Consider the following 18,051-nt stretch of genomic DNA (forward strand, 5'->3'; position numbering starts at 1 on the left):
CCAGGTCAGACATTCCATGTAGTAAAGGGCAGTTGCATCTGTAGATCAGTTCATTAGTGTCTTCACATTACAGACTGATTTGTTCACGTTCACGTTGTTCACATATGTGATAGACATATCATATAATGTAGCCTCTTTTTTCCTGATGGGACTCATTGCAATTAATTTTAATTCAGTGACGCTGCTATGATTTGTGTTAAAATAGTTTCTATAATGTTTTTATTTAGCATATTATTTCATATTTTAATATTCCTATTTAGAGTTTTCTAATTGATCTTAGCTTATAATTCTTCTCCTTTGTGAAGGCAGAATATTTGCCTTTAAGAGTAAACTATTTCCCTCTGTACAGGAAACCGCTAGCCATATTGTTTAATTGAAAAGTTGTGAGCAGATATGACTGAATCCTTGATGACCAACTTCCTTAAAATGTTATGTCTAAGCCTATTTGCCTACTCTTTGCCAAGAGTATAAATGAGCTATTTATTTCGCCGGACTTCATTATACAGATAGTTAGTGGTGTATTGTATTGTACCTATATAATATTTAGGAAAGGTATGAAATACACTGGCAAAATATTATTTGTACAACACATTTTTACTATATTTTATGGCTTGATGAGCTAACAAAATAGTGCACCAAATTCAGCTCTCACTTATATTACGGTATAGCTGAATTAACCTCCTTTAAAGCAGAGTTACTCTGGATGTACACCACTGTAACTGAGAGCTGAATTTCTTTCAGGAAGTTAAATGTAAATAATGGCAGTTACACAATGGAATCGTGGTAACAATAGCACAAAGTAAAGATACCCATTTAACTGGACATCTTAGGTCTATTAGGAGGGAGTAAAATGGATAATAGCCAAGGTGTTAGACACAGTAGGTACAAGTCCTCCTTTGTTAAACTCTCTACACCTTCATTATCTTTTCCATTTTCTTATGTGAAATCATATAGATGAGGCATACTCTCAAGAGACAAAGTGCTGTATATCAGTTCTGATTGACAAGGGAACAGGCCTTTCATTCTGTGACACTATACCAGTACAGAGAGGAGGATGTGTATAAGGATATTCAAAGTAGTTTTCACTCACCCATCTTTTCCTGGAAAATAATCTCTTACCGTTGTTTTGTTTTCCTCCTATGGACTCTAACGACTTAATTGGTCATCAGCTTTTTTCTCCTACAGACTTTGAGGGTCACATTTTCAAGAGTGGGCTTTCATTCTGTACTTTTATACTTGCATTAAACACAAATTGAGTAGTTAGGTGTGCAAATGTCCAGTTTGCAAACACAAATGCAGAAACTGTGCTCCCATGGTTGCATACACAATTTACTTCAGCAAAATTAAAGGCCATCTGAAAATGTGCTTCTATATGCTATCAAAATAAGATTACCTTGTGATTTCTGTAAGTCATTTTCACCTCAGAGGCTCAGTTTAGTTAACCAAAGGCTCACCATCATAGTCATTAGCACATCTCACTTACAAGAACTGAAAGGTTTATACATCTGCATAAGAAGTCTGTATACAGTAGTAAGTTACTGTGAAACAATTAGCCATCTTGGGCCAGATTTGTAAAGATATTTGGGCACTCAAAGATGCAGGTAGTTACCCAGTGGGATTTACAAAAGCCCACCTAATGCCTACCTGTATCTTTAGGCACTTGAATACCTTTAAAAATCTGGCCCCTTATGTATAGAAAACTCTCTGTGATGCTTTCCAGGGATACCTAGGGTCATGAGGCCCCTCGCTACCACCTGACCTTAGCATGAGGATGTCTTGTCAGTTCCCTGATTCTTGCTGTCTATGTTAGCAATAGACACACATTAACCCCCAAGGCCTCGAAGCCTCCCTCAGGCCTGCCCAGCCCATGATCCACTGAACACTCACTGAATTTATAGATTCTCTACTCCCAAAGGAAGAGTACACATCAGCTTACTACCTGTGACTCAGGATCACCACTCTTCTTAACACAGCACATTTATATATATATTTATAGTGAAAACAAGATTACATTTATTATCAAAGAACAAAATTCAAATTATAGTAAGTAAAAATATTGGAAACAAATGGTTACATATAAAACAAAATCATAACATGCTTTCTAGAGCCTAAACTTAATTCACGGGACATTCCTTAGCCTCATATAGCATGGCTTACCCCAAATCCTTTCTCCAGTGTTTTCAGCCAAGATGGCTGAGATCCTCCTTTCATAAGATCAAGCCCATTGCCAGTTTCTCTGCCCAGACTGAAGGATGCCCAGTGCACCTCTGTTTCCCCCAGTTACACCCCTAAAAGTTCATTATCTGTACTTGTAAACAGGATAACCCCTCTGTTGTTTTTTCCTCCAGCACTTGCAATCTATTCATAAGCATTTGAATTAATATGCAAATAGACTTCCATTGTAAAATACACAATACACAATGGTCAGCCAGGGAGATAAGTATCTCCTATCTCCTGCCTGGAGAAGTCTGACTCATTGCATACTATCTCTGTGTGACCTGCCTTTACCTACAAGACCTTAAGGATATAATGTTCTGTATATGTACAAAACTGATTACACATTATCTGCAGATACATTTCACAATAATTATGACGATGAATGTGACACATGCTTTCAGTAGAGACCTTACATGACCTCTTTTGGTGAACCCAGGGGATACCTGTAACCCTATGTACCCCTGTTCCCTGTCTGCCAGTGGCCATCAAGTAGTCCTTGGGTCACACTCCTCACTCTTAAATTCTGATGAACTAAAAATCTTGATTGTACTACCCTGGGGAGCCTGCTATACTTTTCAGCTCTTTATCAGACATTTTCAAGATATCAGTCAACACGGATTTTAGATGCCTATATAAAAATGAGGTCTGCTGTACCATGGTAAATTTCTCCATTTCCTGGAATTAGGCTGGTAACGTCCAATGCTAAATCACTGAACTAATGGGAATTTGCTGTTGACTTCAACAAGAACAGGTCCTTTGAGTGAACCCAGCTTTGACAGCATTGCCTGGGGCATGCAAGCAAGTCCATCAGTTGTCCAGAAAAAGTCGTCAGTTTCAATTTTGTTGGCTTGTAAGAGACTGCCTTTGAAATTTGAAAGCCTCCTCTCTCCAGTGAAACTGAAAATTTAATTATACTGATTTTGGGCTATTTCTCCTCCCCCAGAAAGGAATTGTATATCAAGTTTTCGTCAGCAAGTTATGCAATGTAGATTAGAGAAACTCTGCCAGCAGCATGATATTTTCATTTTGATTCCACTCACCCAGCTGAGTAAGGTCAGTGCTGAGGTATTCCACCTCTGTAAATCTGTTTGCTTTGGCAGATGAAGGTCACATGTATGATTTAAATTTCTAAGAATTAACACCCCCTAAGTATTTTGTAAATCGGAACGCTCACTTAAAAGGAGCCGACCTCTGAGGCAGCCTACATGGATTTGCCTTGCTGCAGTACCCATGGCAGATACAATGCCTGTAATGAAGAATTCAATCCTCTTTTTTAGGGTTAACATAGTCAAACAACTCTTTTTAAAAGGTTTAGTGGTACACAGGCAACAGCATACCTAGGAAGATTACTATCGTTATCAGTCTTCTACAGATCAACTTCTTTTCTCCAGGTTAAATATCCTAGTCTGGATCCTGAACCCCATTGTTTTTCATACTGCATACTAGGTAATGCCACGAAAGAACTCATGACTGTAAAACTAAACAGGCTTTTTATTATGAAAATTATTTACAGAAAAGCAACTGTAGCTATCATTCTAGTCACATGCACACAAACTGGCTTCCTCGTAACTAGGGTTGCCAACTCCCTATTTGCAGAAAACCTAATGCCCTTGCCACGCCCCATCATGCCCCTTCTCTGAGGCTCCGCCCTTGCTCACTCCATCCGCCCCCCCCCCATCGCTCGCTCTCCCCCACCCTCGCTCATTTTCACTGGGCTGAGGCACGAGATTGGGGTACGAGAGTGGGTGAGAGCTCCAGCTGGGGATGAGGGGTCTGGGGTGGGGCTGGCGATGAGGAGTATGGGGTGCAGGAGGGACTTTGGGCTCAGGGTAGGGGCCAAAGGGTTCAGAGTGTGGGAGGGGGCTCCAGGCTGGGGCAGGATGTTGGGATGTGGGAGGGGGTACGAGCTCTGGGCAGGTGGCACAGGCTCCAAAGTGGGGCCAGAAATGAGGGGTTCAGGGTGTCGGAGGGGACTCCGGGCTAGGGCCGAGGGGTTCAGATTGCAGGAGGGGGCTCAGGGCTGGAGTAGGGGGTTGGGGCATGGGAGGAGGTTTGGGGTGTGGGCTCTTGGCAGCACTTACCTCAGGTAGCTCCCGGGAAGCTGCCGGCATGTCTGGCTCCTAGGCGGAGGCACTGCCAGGTGGCTCTGCAGTCTGCACACTGTCCCTGCCTGCAAGCGCCACCCCAACAGCTCCCATTGTCCGGGAACTGCGGAGCCAGCGCTGGGGAGAGAGGGGAAAGCAGTGCGCGGAGCTCCCCTGGCATCCCATAATCCTAGGAACCACAGGGAGATGCTGGCAGCTTTCTGGGAGCTGCGCGGAGCTGGGCAGGCACCCTGCCTGCTCCACTGTGGGCAGCCAACTGAACTTTTAATGGCCTGGTCCGCAGTGTTGACCAGAGCCACCACGATCCCTTTTCAATGGGTCTTCCAGTCAAAAAACCCTACTCGTACTGCCTCCAAACTCTTCCCTCCTGCAACCTGTGCTCCTCCTTGCAAGTTCTATGCAGTTTGCTACCCCCACTAAATCTACTTTGTGACATTCTAGTAACACAAAGCACACTTAACATAAAGCTGGTCACAATTCAGCCTGCTAAGGATTCCCCTTGCATGCTGCTATAAAGCCTGTGTAGCCATCTCCCTTTGTAGAATAATTTTATGAAGGAAAACCAAATGTGTTTTGTGTTTCTTTGGTACACAATACCTGAATGGTTTTTCAATTTATAGTTCATTAACAAGAAATTCAGGCAAACACTTCTCCAATTTCTCTTGTTCTTTGTTCCATTTTTTCTTAGTAAAGAACCACTGTATTGATTTGATTAGAAATCACGGGGGCTTTTTGCCTATCATACAGCCATTTTACAAGGTGGGCTGTAGTTGTAACTGTGAGCAATGATTTATATACATTTATTTAATTTTGCTTAAATGGGCTGTTCAATAAGTAAAACTAAAGTCTTCAAATTTAGTAAGAGTGCTTAACAAATTTAGAAAGAAAACTCATGGTGGAATCAGGGCTGGATTAAGGTTATGAGGGGCCTCAGGCTAATGGGAGTGAAGGGCCAAAGTATGAATTACATATTGCAAAAAAAATTATGAAGTCATCAAATATTTAGCTACATACATATTTACATATTATTTATTTATTTAAATTTAAAATGTTTATTCTACTCTCACTACACTCAATTCTTCAAACAGATACTTCTGAGTAAGAGGTAGCACGAGGGATGCTGCACTGTCCTTCTCTTAGGGTATGTCTACACTACGAAATTAGGTCGAATTTATAGAAGTCAGTTTTGTAGAAAGCGGTTTTATACAGTTGATTGTGTGTGTCCCCACACAAGTGCTCTAAGTGCATGTAGTCTGCGGAGTGTGTCCACAGTACCGAGGCAACTGTGGCAACTGAGGCAACTGTGACGGAGTTCTGATAGCACGGATTCCTCTCCCCATACAGCGATCAGATCCCGTACCTCCCGTTCGGTCCATGTTGGAGCTCTTTTGCAATTCTGGGACTCCATCATGGTCACCTCTGCTGATGAGCTCTGCACGGCCACCTCTGCTGATGAGCTCTGACCAGTGTGGCAAGCTGCAGGTGACCATGCAAACAGGAAATTGAAATTCAAAAGTTCACGGGCCTTTTCCTGTCTACCGGGCCAGTGCATCTAAGTTGAGAGTGCTGTCCAGAGCGGTCACAATAGAGCACTCTGGGATAGCTCCCGGAGGCCAATACCGTCTAATTGCATCCCCAGTACCCCAAATTCAACCCGGCAAGGCCGATTTAAGCACTAATCCACTTGTCAGAGGTGGATTAAGGAAATCGATTTTAAGAGCCCTTTAAGTCGAAAAAAGGGCTTCATCATGTGGACGGGTGCAGGTTTACATTGATTTAATGCTGCTAAATTCGACCTAAACTCCTAGTGTAGACCAGGGCTTAGGCATCCTTCCTCCTAGGTAGTGAAGTGTTCATCTATATGAGGATACACACTGCAATATTCTCCATCCTGCTCACCTCTTTTAACCTTGTGCTTCTACCCTCAGCTCAGTGCATGGCACAGGGCAAAGCCAAGCCCTGCAGGCGTTTCCCCCAAGCTATGGACTCTACACCACATCCCTATCTCACTCTGACTGCAGTCTGGAAGGCAGTCAGCTTTTATTATGTACAAGAACACCACGCAAGTGTAAAATCCACTGAAGTAGAGGAAGTAATAGTGGGAAAATTACGTTGGGTGGCATTGTATTTTAGGCTGTCTTGCGCTGAAAGCTGCCTCCCAGTGTTGCACTGGCTGAGGACAATGAATTACTGTTTTGACATTGAACCCAAATATTATTTGTGGGATGATACCCAGTTTGTGTCGTTAATCTCCAGTGATTCACCACATCAGGCCATTCTGTCACCAAGCTCTTCCACAATTAGAATCATAGAATAGAATCATCGGACTTGAAGGGACCTCAAGAGGTCATCTAGTCCAGTCCCCTGTATTATCTAGAATGGGTGATCACCAGCTCTGACATGAGGTTTTTTAAGCATGATTCTGTGTGCACCAGCCTCTTATGGTTTGCATTTGTTTGTTTTAAGCTTTCTGTAAGAAAAAGGTAACAGCTAGAAGGGACACAGATCTTTAGATGGTTGCCCAGTCATAATATTTAGCACTTCTGTACTATGTTAGCTCTTCAAAATCACTGTAAAAAGATTAAACAAACAATCTAAAGCCTTTGAGCTTTTGAATGACTAGGAACTGACAAAACAGAGCTATTCCCTGTTGTGTTCTCTGCCCCCCTGAACAAGAAGACTTCACTGAAAATCAGCATCTTAAAAGAACCATTAGGGATCTTTCAAAAGAACAGTCCAACCAAGGCTGCTGTAGTGACACCCTTGTTACATCAGGTCTGGTGTTTGTTTAAGGCTGGTGTTTCTGTTTCATTTGCGTGTGTAAATCAATCAGACCTTGCTTATTTTTTTCCTTAAAGTGCTCAGAGTTTAGGGGAGGAAAGTGAATGAGATTCCACTTATATCAGGTGTGAAAAAGCAGAAGGGACCAAAATCTATTCTTGTGCAAAAATCTGTTCTCCCTGAAGTCAATAAAGCTACACAGGTGTACCTGTCAGCAGGAATTGGCCTGTGTTCTCATTCCCTTCTCAAATCACATTCCATGCTTACCCAACATTTTCCACTTGGGAAAGAAGTTAGTTTTAGGGGCAGAAAAATGAGGACTAACTTCAGGTTTATTTAACTTTAAGTTATTGGAATGAAACTCAAAAGAAATTAAATGTGAGATACTTTTATGATGGATTGAACTGCTAGAGTACCAGCAAATGGACAGAATTTGCCTTTAGTCTATTCAGCCAGTCTTTCTATCATAGCCTGCTAAGAAGTGGATTTAAAATCCTGAGGGAGAGGGGAGGGAGAAAACTTCAACATTGTGTGTTGAGCTTCCTCCAGTACTTTTGCAACTCCTTAAAAGTACAAAGATGCATTGGCCTGTGGAACTAGGCTGATCATAAGGAAATAGCTTGGTTCCCTGTGCATCCCAGTGCAGAAAAATACATCAAAGAAAAAGATTGGATTTCTTTGCTTTTTAATACAGTTCAATACAGTATTGAATACAGTGTATCATAAATCTGAAGCCCCTCGATGGAAGGTTCTGTAAAAGTTAAAGTACTGGTATCCAGAATGGGATGTTTTGTTTTGTTTTTCCTACAAATGTGTGGGCATTTATTCCTTATACATGGGAGGGGCAATAGTTCTGCCTGGAGCGGGATAGAGTTTGTGCAGATTCTGTGCAAGCTGCCCACCCTACCGCTCTGGTACTGGCTCTTCCCCCGCCAGCCCCTTGCCCTGCCCTCCCATAGGCACTCACCAGTTGTCCAGAAACGGGACCCAGCACACATAAAAGATGATGGTTACAGGCACTAGGACCCAGGAGGAAGCTTCCTGGAGCTGTCTGTCAGCCTCAGCAGAGGAGAGGGACAGAGGGAGCCTCTTCCCTCCCTGACAGCTAAGCAGAGCTCTGGAGAAATTGGGGGTGGGGGAATAATACCTGCTTAAACTACACCCATAGCTGGCATGGGTTCCCATGGTAACTGGATTTTTAGTGTCCGGTCACCAGTGTTAAGCGGATACCTGGCAGTGTGTTCCTCCAGCTGGTGATGGCTGCTGGCTGAGCTCCTTCCTAGCCACAGGGGGCTGCTTTGCCTTTCCTGCTGAAAGGGAAGTGCTCCAGTAGGGCTACATGAGGAAGCTCACTCTCCGCCCCCTCTCCCCCTCCCCCGGCCCTGCCTGCACCCCCTGCCAGACCAGTAGGGCCTAAAAAATAGTTGGGCCTAAGGCTATAGCCTTACTAGCCTAATGGTTAATCCGGACCTGGGTAGAATATATTTTCCTACCTGCAATCCGAAGTTTGGACTGGAGAGTCAAGGGGTCCCCCATGGAAATCAATGGCAAAACTCCATTGACTTAAATGGGGATAGGATTTCTCCTAAGATTTTTGTGTGGAAAGCCTATCTTTCAGCCTATAAAGCTCCCTATCCAGTTTGGAGATTAACTCATTCAACATACTTTTAAAAATGAACAGCCAGTAGTTTTAGAAGAAAACTTTTGTATATTATGTTTAAAGATCTGCATGTTACTATGCTTAACTGTGGTATAATCAAATCTGCCATATCAATCCATTGTTTATTTTATTTATTTTATTTTAAATTTAGAAGTGCACATGCTAAGATATAGTTGTCCAGTTACTGAGAGACAAATCTCATTATAGACTGTCTCAGCGAGTCAGAGGAATTACTCTTTAGCCCTAGTCTTTTTTCTAAAATGTTTTCTGCGATTAGTAACACCTCGTCGGTCCCACCAGCAGTGACAATGTGGGAGCACTAGCTCAGGGCTCTGCCAGCTCCCAGCATTTTTACCACTGTCAAGAAGACTTGCTATGACCAAGATTAGACAGCACAATGTGCTTAAGAGCTCGGCATATCTCTAGAGTTTTACCTATGCTAGCACGCCCACTGCTGCTACTACTGGTACAACTGCAGATGTATTTTATACATGTTTTTTAAATGCTAGAATAGATACAGGGTTGGTGGTCAGAGGGCAGGGTGTGGGGAATACGCTTTTTTCAAGGGACACAGAGGAGAAACATGAGTAGATAGCGACAGGATTGGGGTTATGTGGGGTAGGGCTATGAAAGGGTCAAGTGAGATGCTGAGGCAGCCATTTGTTATGGGTAAATGGACCAAGTTCTGAGGACAGTAGCCAATCAGAGCAGAGTGATGTACAGTAGCCAGTCAAGCAAGGACTGATATAACTGCAAGGACATTTCAGTGTAGCAACAACTTGAGGATGTTCCCTGTTAATTTGGTAATAACTATCCTGAACTAAATAAATTCCTCAGAATTTATTGGAGAAGGGAACAGTTATAAACTTGTGAACACAAAACACTTTCAAGGTAACATGTAAATAGACTGGTAATGAGCCTTCTGACTTTTCAGCAGATTCCATCTGAAGTGTGAGGGATATCGTATGTTTCTCTTGTCTACTGCATAATACCCATTGTATATCTAAACTTCACCATTGCATGTCTCTTAACCTCCAGAGACAAAGCCCCACTAATTATTTGCAAGGATTGGATGGAAGACCCTTAATAGCTGCTCCTGTGTTTACAAAGGTAATTTGTTTTGAATACACATTTCAAAATGAAACAAGTCAACTAATTTTTATGCATACATAACTTAAAACATTGTTTCCTACTGTTGCTATATAGCAAAAAAGGAAATCTATAGCATTCTTGTCTATCAGATTTTTTTTAATATGTTGCAAAGTCATAAAGACTTAGTTTTACTTTCAGAATCATTAAACAATGTATTGATCTTTTTTATATTTTAGATGCTACAGGATATTTCAGCTTCTGAGGGTCAGCTGGTTGTCTTTGAGTGCAGGGTGAAAGGAGCTCCTTCTCCAAAGGTTGAATGGTACAGAGAAGGGACATTAATACAAGATTCTCCAGATTTTAGAATATTACAAAAAAGTATGTTTCCTGCATGGAAATGGTTTGTGTGCCATATTATAGACATTTAAACAAAAATTCGGACATATTTGCTCTTGGACTGTTTGGTTACAATGTATAGAGCTATATTAAACTGTGGTTTATGCTAACAGACCAGAGTCCTCATCAGCAGTAGTGTTGCATTGGCTCAAGATACACACAAGTCTCACTTCTCTGGGATCCCTCAAGGAGCCAGTGTTGCCTCAAAGAGTGGGTGGTGCTTCACGGAAGGGTGTAGCGAAGGGGCTGTACTCATTCAGAGCATCTCCTCAGTAGGTGCTATTTGCAATTTAAAATTGGTGTCCTGTGGCAGAATGCCTGAATGTGGTATGAACAGCAATGCAAAGACTGTGTGCTCTCCCATGGGGTAAAGCTTGCTCTCCTTTACATCTGTGGAAGATAATCTACATCATTATGTGACAAGTAGAGTCCTTGCTAGTGGGCCCCAATTCTGAAGTTCTGATTTAGAATTTAGTTGTCAGAATTCACATTGTTTTATCGTGGGGTTTACTGAGGAAGGACTGGGAAATGATTCCAGTCTAACCAGTCCTACATATTCAGACTGATTTCCTGAATGGACAGAGTAGACACAAGTCCTTGGAGACATCACTGTAACACTCTATACATAGGCGCTGACTCCGTGGGTGCTCTGGGGCTGGAGCACCCACAAAAAAAGAATACTGGGTGCTCAGCACCCACCAGCGGACCCTGCCAATCAACTCCTCCCCCTCCCGCACAGCACCTCCTGCCCACCACTGATCAGCTGTTCAGTGACGGGCAGGAGGTACTGGGGAGGAGAGGGAAGAGTGGAGTCAGGAAGAGGCAGAGTGAGGACAGGATGTGTTCAGGGGAGGGGGCAGAATGGGGAGGGAAGAGGCGGGGCGGGGTGAAGTGGGGGCAGAAAGAGGCGGGAGGGGATGGGGTTTTGGGGGAAGGGGTGGAGTGGGGGGCAGGGCCTGGGGCGGAGCAGGGTTGAGCACTCCCGAGGAAATCAGAAAGTCGGTGCCTGTGATTCTATATGCTGATGTCACCTACATATAAAGGGCCAGATTATGGCTTTTCCCATATGACTGCACTTTAGAGTGGGGCCACAAGCAATCACAATTTCTATTTGTTTGTTTTTTGTTTTTGTTTCTCTTGAGTTTGCGACCAAATATTCCTTTGTCTTCCTATCCTTACATAGTTTCTTTGAGTTCTATGTTACTGCTTTCTTTTGCTTCCATCTCCCTCTACTCCTCCTTTGCCTGTTTCCTGGTTTGTCTGTCTTCTTTCTCTATTTGTCTCCTACTCCATTTCTGTATAATCCCATCAACTAAGATGTGTTTAATCTTTAATGTTAACCCCTAGTATATTGGTGTTTATGGACTGCTAGCTACCTATTTGCCTACGCAGTTAACCTCATTCACACACTAACTCCACACATTTGTGGTAAATAAACAGTAAAATTTCAGGTGTATGTATACATATGGACTTACAAACAACTATTTTTAAAATGTGGATAATGTCTTTCTGCTGTTTTTAAAGAGTTAATTGGAACATTACTCTCTGTTGACCAGCCCAGAGCAGGAGAATGCACTTTATGGATTTGCTATTCTCTTGACACTAAAAAGTCAGGTTTTTTGCTGGCACATCAACAGAAATTTATATTGCAAGGTATGTTACAGTAAATGGAGAATTGAGACATCACTTCATAGTGGGTCATAGTGAGAAAAATGAAGCATATTCATAAAATAAATCATATATTTAATCCAATAATTATTTTGCTATTGTTTTTCCCCTTTAGAACCTCGATCTATGACTGAGCCAGGTAAATATAATCTATCATTTTATTTCTTTAGGATTATATAAACATGAGAATTTAGTCGGATAAGATAAAAAGAATGATAACAATGAAAACAAATAAGGTCGGTGGTAATGTTTACTCATGGTTGCAGTTTTTTTCTGGGTGCAAATTTCTGTATTTGAATGCAAAAAGTAAATTTCACATAGACTTTTCTTTTATCCATTTAGCTGTTATGCAAATATTTACTGTACAGTGTTCCAAAAAGGTGAAAGTATAGAAGCTCTGAAAAAGAGAAAACCCACTAAAACAAAATAACTTCTCTCATTTTAGAAGAAAACAATAAGGCCTCCACTCTGTTCTGATGTGACCTGACCTGGGACCCAAGTATTCTTTCTCACAGGCTAAACATGAATGGAATAGTCTGTATTAAGGTCCCCTATTTTCTTGGGGTCAGATGTACATCAGATGATGTAGGAATAGACTATTTTTATCCAGTTTGCCAGTCAGGGAGCATTGTCTCAGATGTTTAGCCATGTCAGCTATTCCCTCTTACCTCCCCAGCCCCCAACAAATGAAATCTGAGAGTGCCACATCAGACATTCGACCCCTGACATCAGAGAATCCTCTCAGTGGCTGGATTTGCCAATGTCAGGGGCCAGGGCTGAGCATGGGCTACCCTTCACAGTGTAATTTAGAAATACAAAAATAAACATACAAAAACGCAGAAGATTTGGAATTTGTGATTGCTTCCCCATAAGGAAGTCTCTGCTCTAACTATTAAAGAATAAAGGTGCCTATTTGAAAACAGAAAGTTCCCTGCACCTGAGAAAGTAGCCGTAAATTACTGAATCACTATTTTTAACTGTCATTTTTATAAATAAGAAGTTTAACATCAGCCCCTTGCAGAGAGGTTTTTTGTTTTGTTTTAAGGTCTCCAACAAATCCCTGTGGATTCCTACATTTTCTCCTGCTCCACAATAGCTTTCACGTCAGCTCAGGAATGACTAGATGGAACTTCCACCAGAATCTACCAATGCCATCATTTATCAGCTAGTGGTATCACTGCTTAATGTGAAGCAGTTGTTAGCAGGTAATCAGCTGGGTGCAGTTGCCACTGACTCATCATCCACTGCTCATTCAAAAAGAATCTGGATTTCCACATAAGCAGTGGTTGGCAAATCTTAGCATAAGCTAGGTACTATAATACGACAAACTAGCATTATAATAAACTATCATTCTGTTACCACCATTGGCAAGTAACCTCTGTACTGCTACTGGATTCTCCCAATAAGTACAAAGGGTTAACAAATCAAAATGTGGCATGGTCCGTCCCCCCACAAGATACTAATAGAAGATTGATCACCTGTTCTTCCTGGCAAAGTTCTTACAAAGCAACAGTAAAACCTTCACTGGTCCTTGAAGAAAACTTTGTCAGCCCAGACTTCTATAATCTTGAAATGCTATCCAAACTTGACTAAATACAAACAATCCTACCATGATGGGTATTTATCATCTTGCGGCAGCTGCCAGGACATGTCAGACACTGGTCAGCCAGGAACAGCATAGTCACAGATTTCATTTTCAAACCAAGTTACCAAATTTGTATTCAGAATTTGGTGCCCACAATGAGTCTCCATGGTACAGAAAGAGTGACTTTCTGATGTGGGTGACAGTTCACTCCATGTGCAAAATTGTACCTGTAAATTTGAAAGTCAGGACCTAAGTGTAGGTTTGGTCTTTGTTTTTTCACCACAGGGGATGATCCTACCAAAACTGTTTCCAGCTAACTGCACCCATTTTTCCACCTATCTTAGGGCCTTAAGAGCCTTTTTGCGGTAGTTTGGAAAAATTTGGCCCATTGTATTTGCTTAAATTCAATTTTAAGCTCCTTAGTGAAGGGGAGCTTGTTTTCTGGCCTTGTATATAGTAGGGACTAAGAATGCCAGGTGTCCAGTTTTCGACTCGAAAGTCCAGTCGAAAGGGGCACCTGGCAATGTCCGGTCAGAAGCAGTAACCAGACACCGAAAGTATGGTTAGGCGACGCGTTGGGGGGTGCACATACAGGGTCGAGTCCCCCCCACAGCAGCTGGCCCAGGCGGGGAGTGGAAGGGGTGGGACCAGAGCAGCTGCCTGGGAGAGAACCTGGCAGGGAAGGGGCAGCAGTGGCAGGCTGCTCCCCGCCCAGGCTCAGCTTCCGGGGACAGCGACTGAGCATGTCCCCCCTGGCATGCTTGTCTCCTGTCTAGGGTTGCCAACTTTCTAATGGCACAAAACCGAACGCCCCTTCCCCGTGGCCCTGCCCATGCCCTGCCCCTTCTCCGAGGCCCCACTCCCGCTCGCCCCATACCCCCTCCCTCCATTGCTGCTCTCCCCCACCCTCACTCGCTTTCACTCGGTTGGGACAGGGGATTGGGGTGTGGGAGGGGGGTGAGGGCTCCAGCTGGGGGTGCAGGCTCTGAGGTGGGGCTGGGGATGAGGGCTTTGGGGCATGGGACGGGGCTCTGAGCTGGGGCAGGGGGTTGCGGTGTGAGGGGGAGTATGGGCTGTGGGTGCGGGCTCCAGGTGGGGCCAGAAATGAGGGGTTCAGGATGCTGGAGAGGGCTCCAGGATGGGGCAGGGTATTGAGGTGCAGGGCGGGTGGTGAGGACTCCAGCTGGGGGTGCAGGCTCTGGAGTGGGGCTGGGGATGAGGAGTTTGGGGTATAGGAGGGGGCTCAGGGCTGGGTGTTGAGGGGATGCAGGGTGCGGGCTCTGGGAGGGAGTTTGGGTGCGGGAGGGGACTCTGGGCTGGGGGAGGGGGTTGGTGTGCGGGATCCCGGCGGCGCTTACCGCAGCTCCCAGGAAGCGTCCGCCAGGTCCCTTCAGCCCCTAGGCTCATGGGTGGCTAGAGAGGTTCCACATGCAGCCCTCCCACCCACAGGTGCCGCCTCCGCATCGCCCATTGGTCGTGGTTCCCGGCCAATGTGAGCTGTAGAGCCGGCACTGGGGGTGGGGACAGCGTGCAGAGCCTCCCTGGCAGCCCATGCGCCTAGGGGCTGAAGGGACCTGGCAGCTGCTTCCTGGAGCCACACGGAGCTAGGGCAGGCAGGGAGCCTGCCTTAGACCCAGGCCCCTGCTGCACTGCCGACCACACTTTTAACGGCCCAGTCAGCAGAGCCGACCAGAGCCGCCAGGTCCCTTTTAAACCGGGTGTTCTGGTTGAAAAGCGGACATCTGGCAACCCTATTCCTGTCCCCGGAAGCCGAGCCCTGGCAGGCAGTAGGCTGCCACTGCCACCCCTCCCCAGCCAGGCTCTCTCCCAAGCAGCTGGCCACACTGCACAGAGCAGCAACCGGGAGCAGCTCCCTCCCACTCCCCACTCAGGCCTGGCTGCCAGGGAGGGCGGCCGAACATGCTGGGGGGAGCCGGCGCAAGGGAGGACAGAGCACCTCTCCCGCCCCCAAGTAACGTGGAATGGGGAGGGGCATGGGGAGAACATGGGGTGCCCTGGGCTGGGGGGGTGGGCCGGGGGAGGTTCTAGCACTCCTGCTGGAGTGTCTGGGTTTTAAATATTACAAAGTTGGCATCCCTAGTAAGGACATTTTAGAAAATGTTCCCAATATTGCTATCACCTGTTCAGCTTCACTTGTGCAAGCAATGTTAGAGCCCTATTATAGATGGGACACCAATTGCTGCAGATCTGCCAATGACAGCTGGTAGCCAACTTATGCTAGGGCTGCCAACATTGTTAACACTGGTGAAGCTAAATCACTCTTAGCAGTAGTGGGGAAATTTTTAGAAAATGTCCTAATGTAGGCAAGCCCTTTATGTGTTTCATTAGCATGAGTTCACTTACAGTGGGCTATAAAACACTAATATTTCTGCTGATGAATTTCAGAGGACATTTGCACTTTGGTAATTGCTGAGGTGTTTTCAGAAGATTCTGGGAATTTCACATGTACTGCAAGCAATAAATATGGCACTGTCTCTAGCATTGCTTGTCTAACTGTTAAAGGTAAGAGAGAATTTTTAGTAACTTTCTTGCAAGTACATATAAATGGATCAGGCTGTGATATTGTATAGAGCAGATTGCTGTGTCTTTTCAGAACTTCACTTCTCCAGTTAGAGTACTTCTGTCCATCCTGGTAGGACATGAAGGGACAAATCCTGCAGCATCTTTTCTCGAGCTAAACTGTCACTGACCTCAGGATTTGATCAATAATCTTTTTTGTAATCTCCCTGGATTATCTCCAGTGTATCAGTTCTCTTACTATAGTATAAAGCCCAAAACAAACACGTTGGCCCAGATCCTCAACTGCCACTCCCCTGCTTTGAGCTTCTGAGATACAAAGCAGCTGGTTGAGTAACGCATCAATAAATGGAAAGAAAGACTCAGCACAGCATTAGTTTGCATTTCGCTCATGTTTGGAAGGTTTCCTTTGCAACCATAAAAGCTAGAGAATTTTTCTGACTGATTCTGAAGATGCTTGCAAACTCATTGGGAACAGGGGTGTAGTCACCTCTAGATCTTTCCAATTGTCGAAATATTATTTTTTTCTCTTTATAATATTCCCTGTTAAATTTAAGAAATAGGTATGTGTATGTGTATGAATACAGCAAAGCAATTCATTCCAAAGCTAGGTAAGGCATTAATCTGAGCTTTCCCAACTGCAACAGTTATGATTTTACTGTAATCTAATTCACCACATTTAAGTAACAATATAAGTTTAATATTTGCCATTTCAGGGCCTGAGGACCATAGCAATACTGCTGCCCTTCATACAATGAGTTCAATCAACTTAATTGCTGCTGAACAACATCCTACCGCACTCATCCCTTCACTTCCAGTGGTGGATCAGCCTCCAAAACCTAAATTAGAAGGAGTTCTTGTGAACCACAATGAACCCAGGTCAAGTTCTAAGATAGGCCTCCGGGTGCACTTTAAACTGCCTGAAGATGATAAAGAAAGTGAAACATCATCAGAAGATGGAGGAGTATCTGCAAACCAGATTAGACCACACTACTTCCAGGCAAGTAGTGGACAGACAATGAAAATACCAGAGCCAACCTCACCTACAAAAGAGCCCCCTCCAGTACTTGCTAAACCAAAACTGTAAGTAAAAGGGATTTTAAGTCTTAATACGAGTGTTAGAAATCACATTCCATTAAATTAACTCTGATTTCATGTGTATTTCATGAGAAAATGAAAGTGCATTACAACATTTTTTTAAAATTCAAAAATATTTTCCCATTTCTTTTTGTGTTATGAATTCTGTGATATTTTGTGTGTGTTGTTGCAAGTAAGAGATTAATCATACTGCCTGGATCCACGCAAAATGCAAGCACACTCTGCAAGTTTCTCACTCAGCTCTGCTTATGTAATCTTATCTGGAGTAGATACATACAATTGGGTATTTCATATAGATAAGTAGGTGTAGTATTTCTTGACTGAAACTGAAGATTCATGAGACCTTCCCTTATAACTTTATAACCCAGAAAATTAATCTCATCCTGAGACAAATCAAATATTTAGAGGTTTAAGACGGTGTGATACCAGTGCAGGATTACAGCACTGTGTGGTCTGAGGGGAGATTTTAAGGACCAGTGTAATTTTGTTCAAGGGCAACTTCTGGAATCCCAGCCATGATTTACACTCAAACTGCATCCTCTTTTATCTGGACACCCTTTTGCAGTTAATTAAAGAAATAAACTTCTATCTTTTTGCTAATGGAACTTACAGAGCTCCTTGCCTCAAATCCAATTTAGCAAGCAGTGTAGAGCCCTTCATAAAAAACAAACAAACAAACAAGTAAACCTACATAGCATCTTTCATTTAAAGATCTAAAAGTACTTTACAAAATTAACTAATTAATACTCTGAGGCAAGTGTATAGTATTTTACAGATGAGAAAACAGAGAGTAAGTGACTTGCCAACAGCTTGTTTGGCACATTTGGAAGGAAAAATCAAATGCACAACTACAAAATGTGGAATAATAAGCTAGATGGTAGTACTGCAGAAAAGGATTTGGAAGTTATAAC

The 18,051-nt window shown here is 43.6% G+C and overlaps 1 protein-coding gene across 1 annotated transcript in view; it reads left to right on the forward strand.

Moving 5' to 3' along the window:
* Positions 1 to 18,051, forward strand: part of MYPN (myopalladin) — a gene marked incomplete at both ends in the record, with an annotated part of 94,521 nt that overhangs the window by 35,157 nt on the left and 41,313 nt on the right. The window contains 5 exons of the mRNA XM_084634827.1: positions 9,802 to 9,873; positions 10,092 to 10,233; positions 12,035 to 12,058; positions 15,911 to 16,027; positions 16,759 to 17,125. Coding sequence (XP_084490953.1) covers positions 9,802 to 9,873; positions 10,092 to 10,233; positions 12,035 to 12,058; positions 15,911 to 16,027; positions 16,759 to 17,125 — 722 coding nt within the window. The remainder of the gene's footprint in view (positions 1 to 9,801; positions 9,874 to 10,091; positions 10,234 to 12,034; positions 12,059 to 15,910; positions 16,028 to 16,758; positions 17,126 to 18,051) is intronic.

Source organism: Lepidochelys olivacea (genome assembly GCF_965140295.1).
Source record: "Lepidochelys olivacea isolate rLepOli2 genome assembly, chromosome: 7".
In the NCBI taxonomy this organism is placed as follows: domain Eukaryota; kingdom Metazoa; phylum Chordata; order Testudines; family Cheloniidae; genus Lepidochelys; species Lepidochelys olivacea.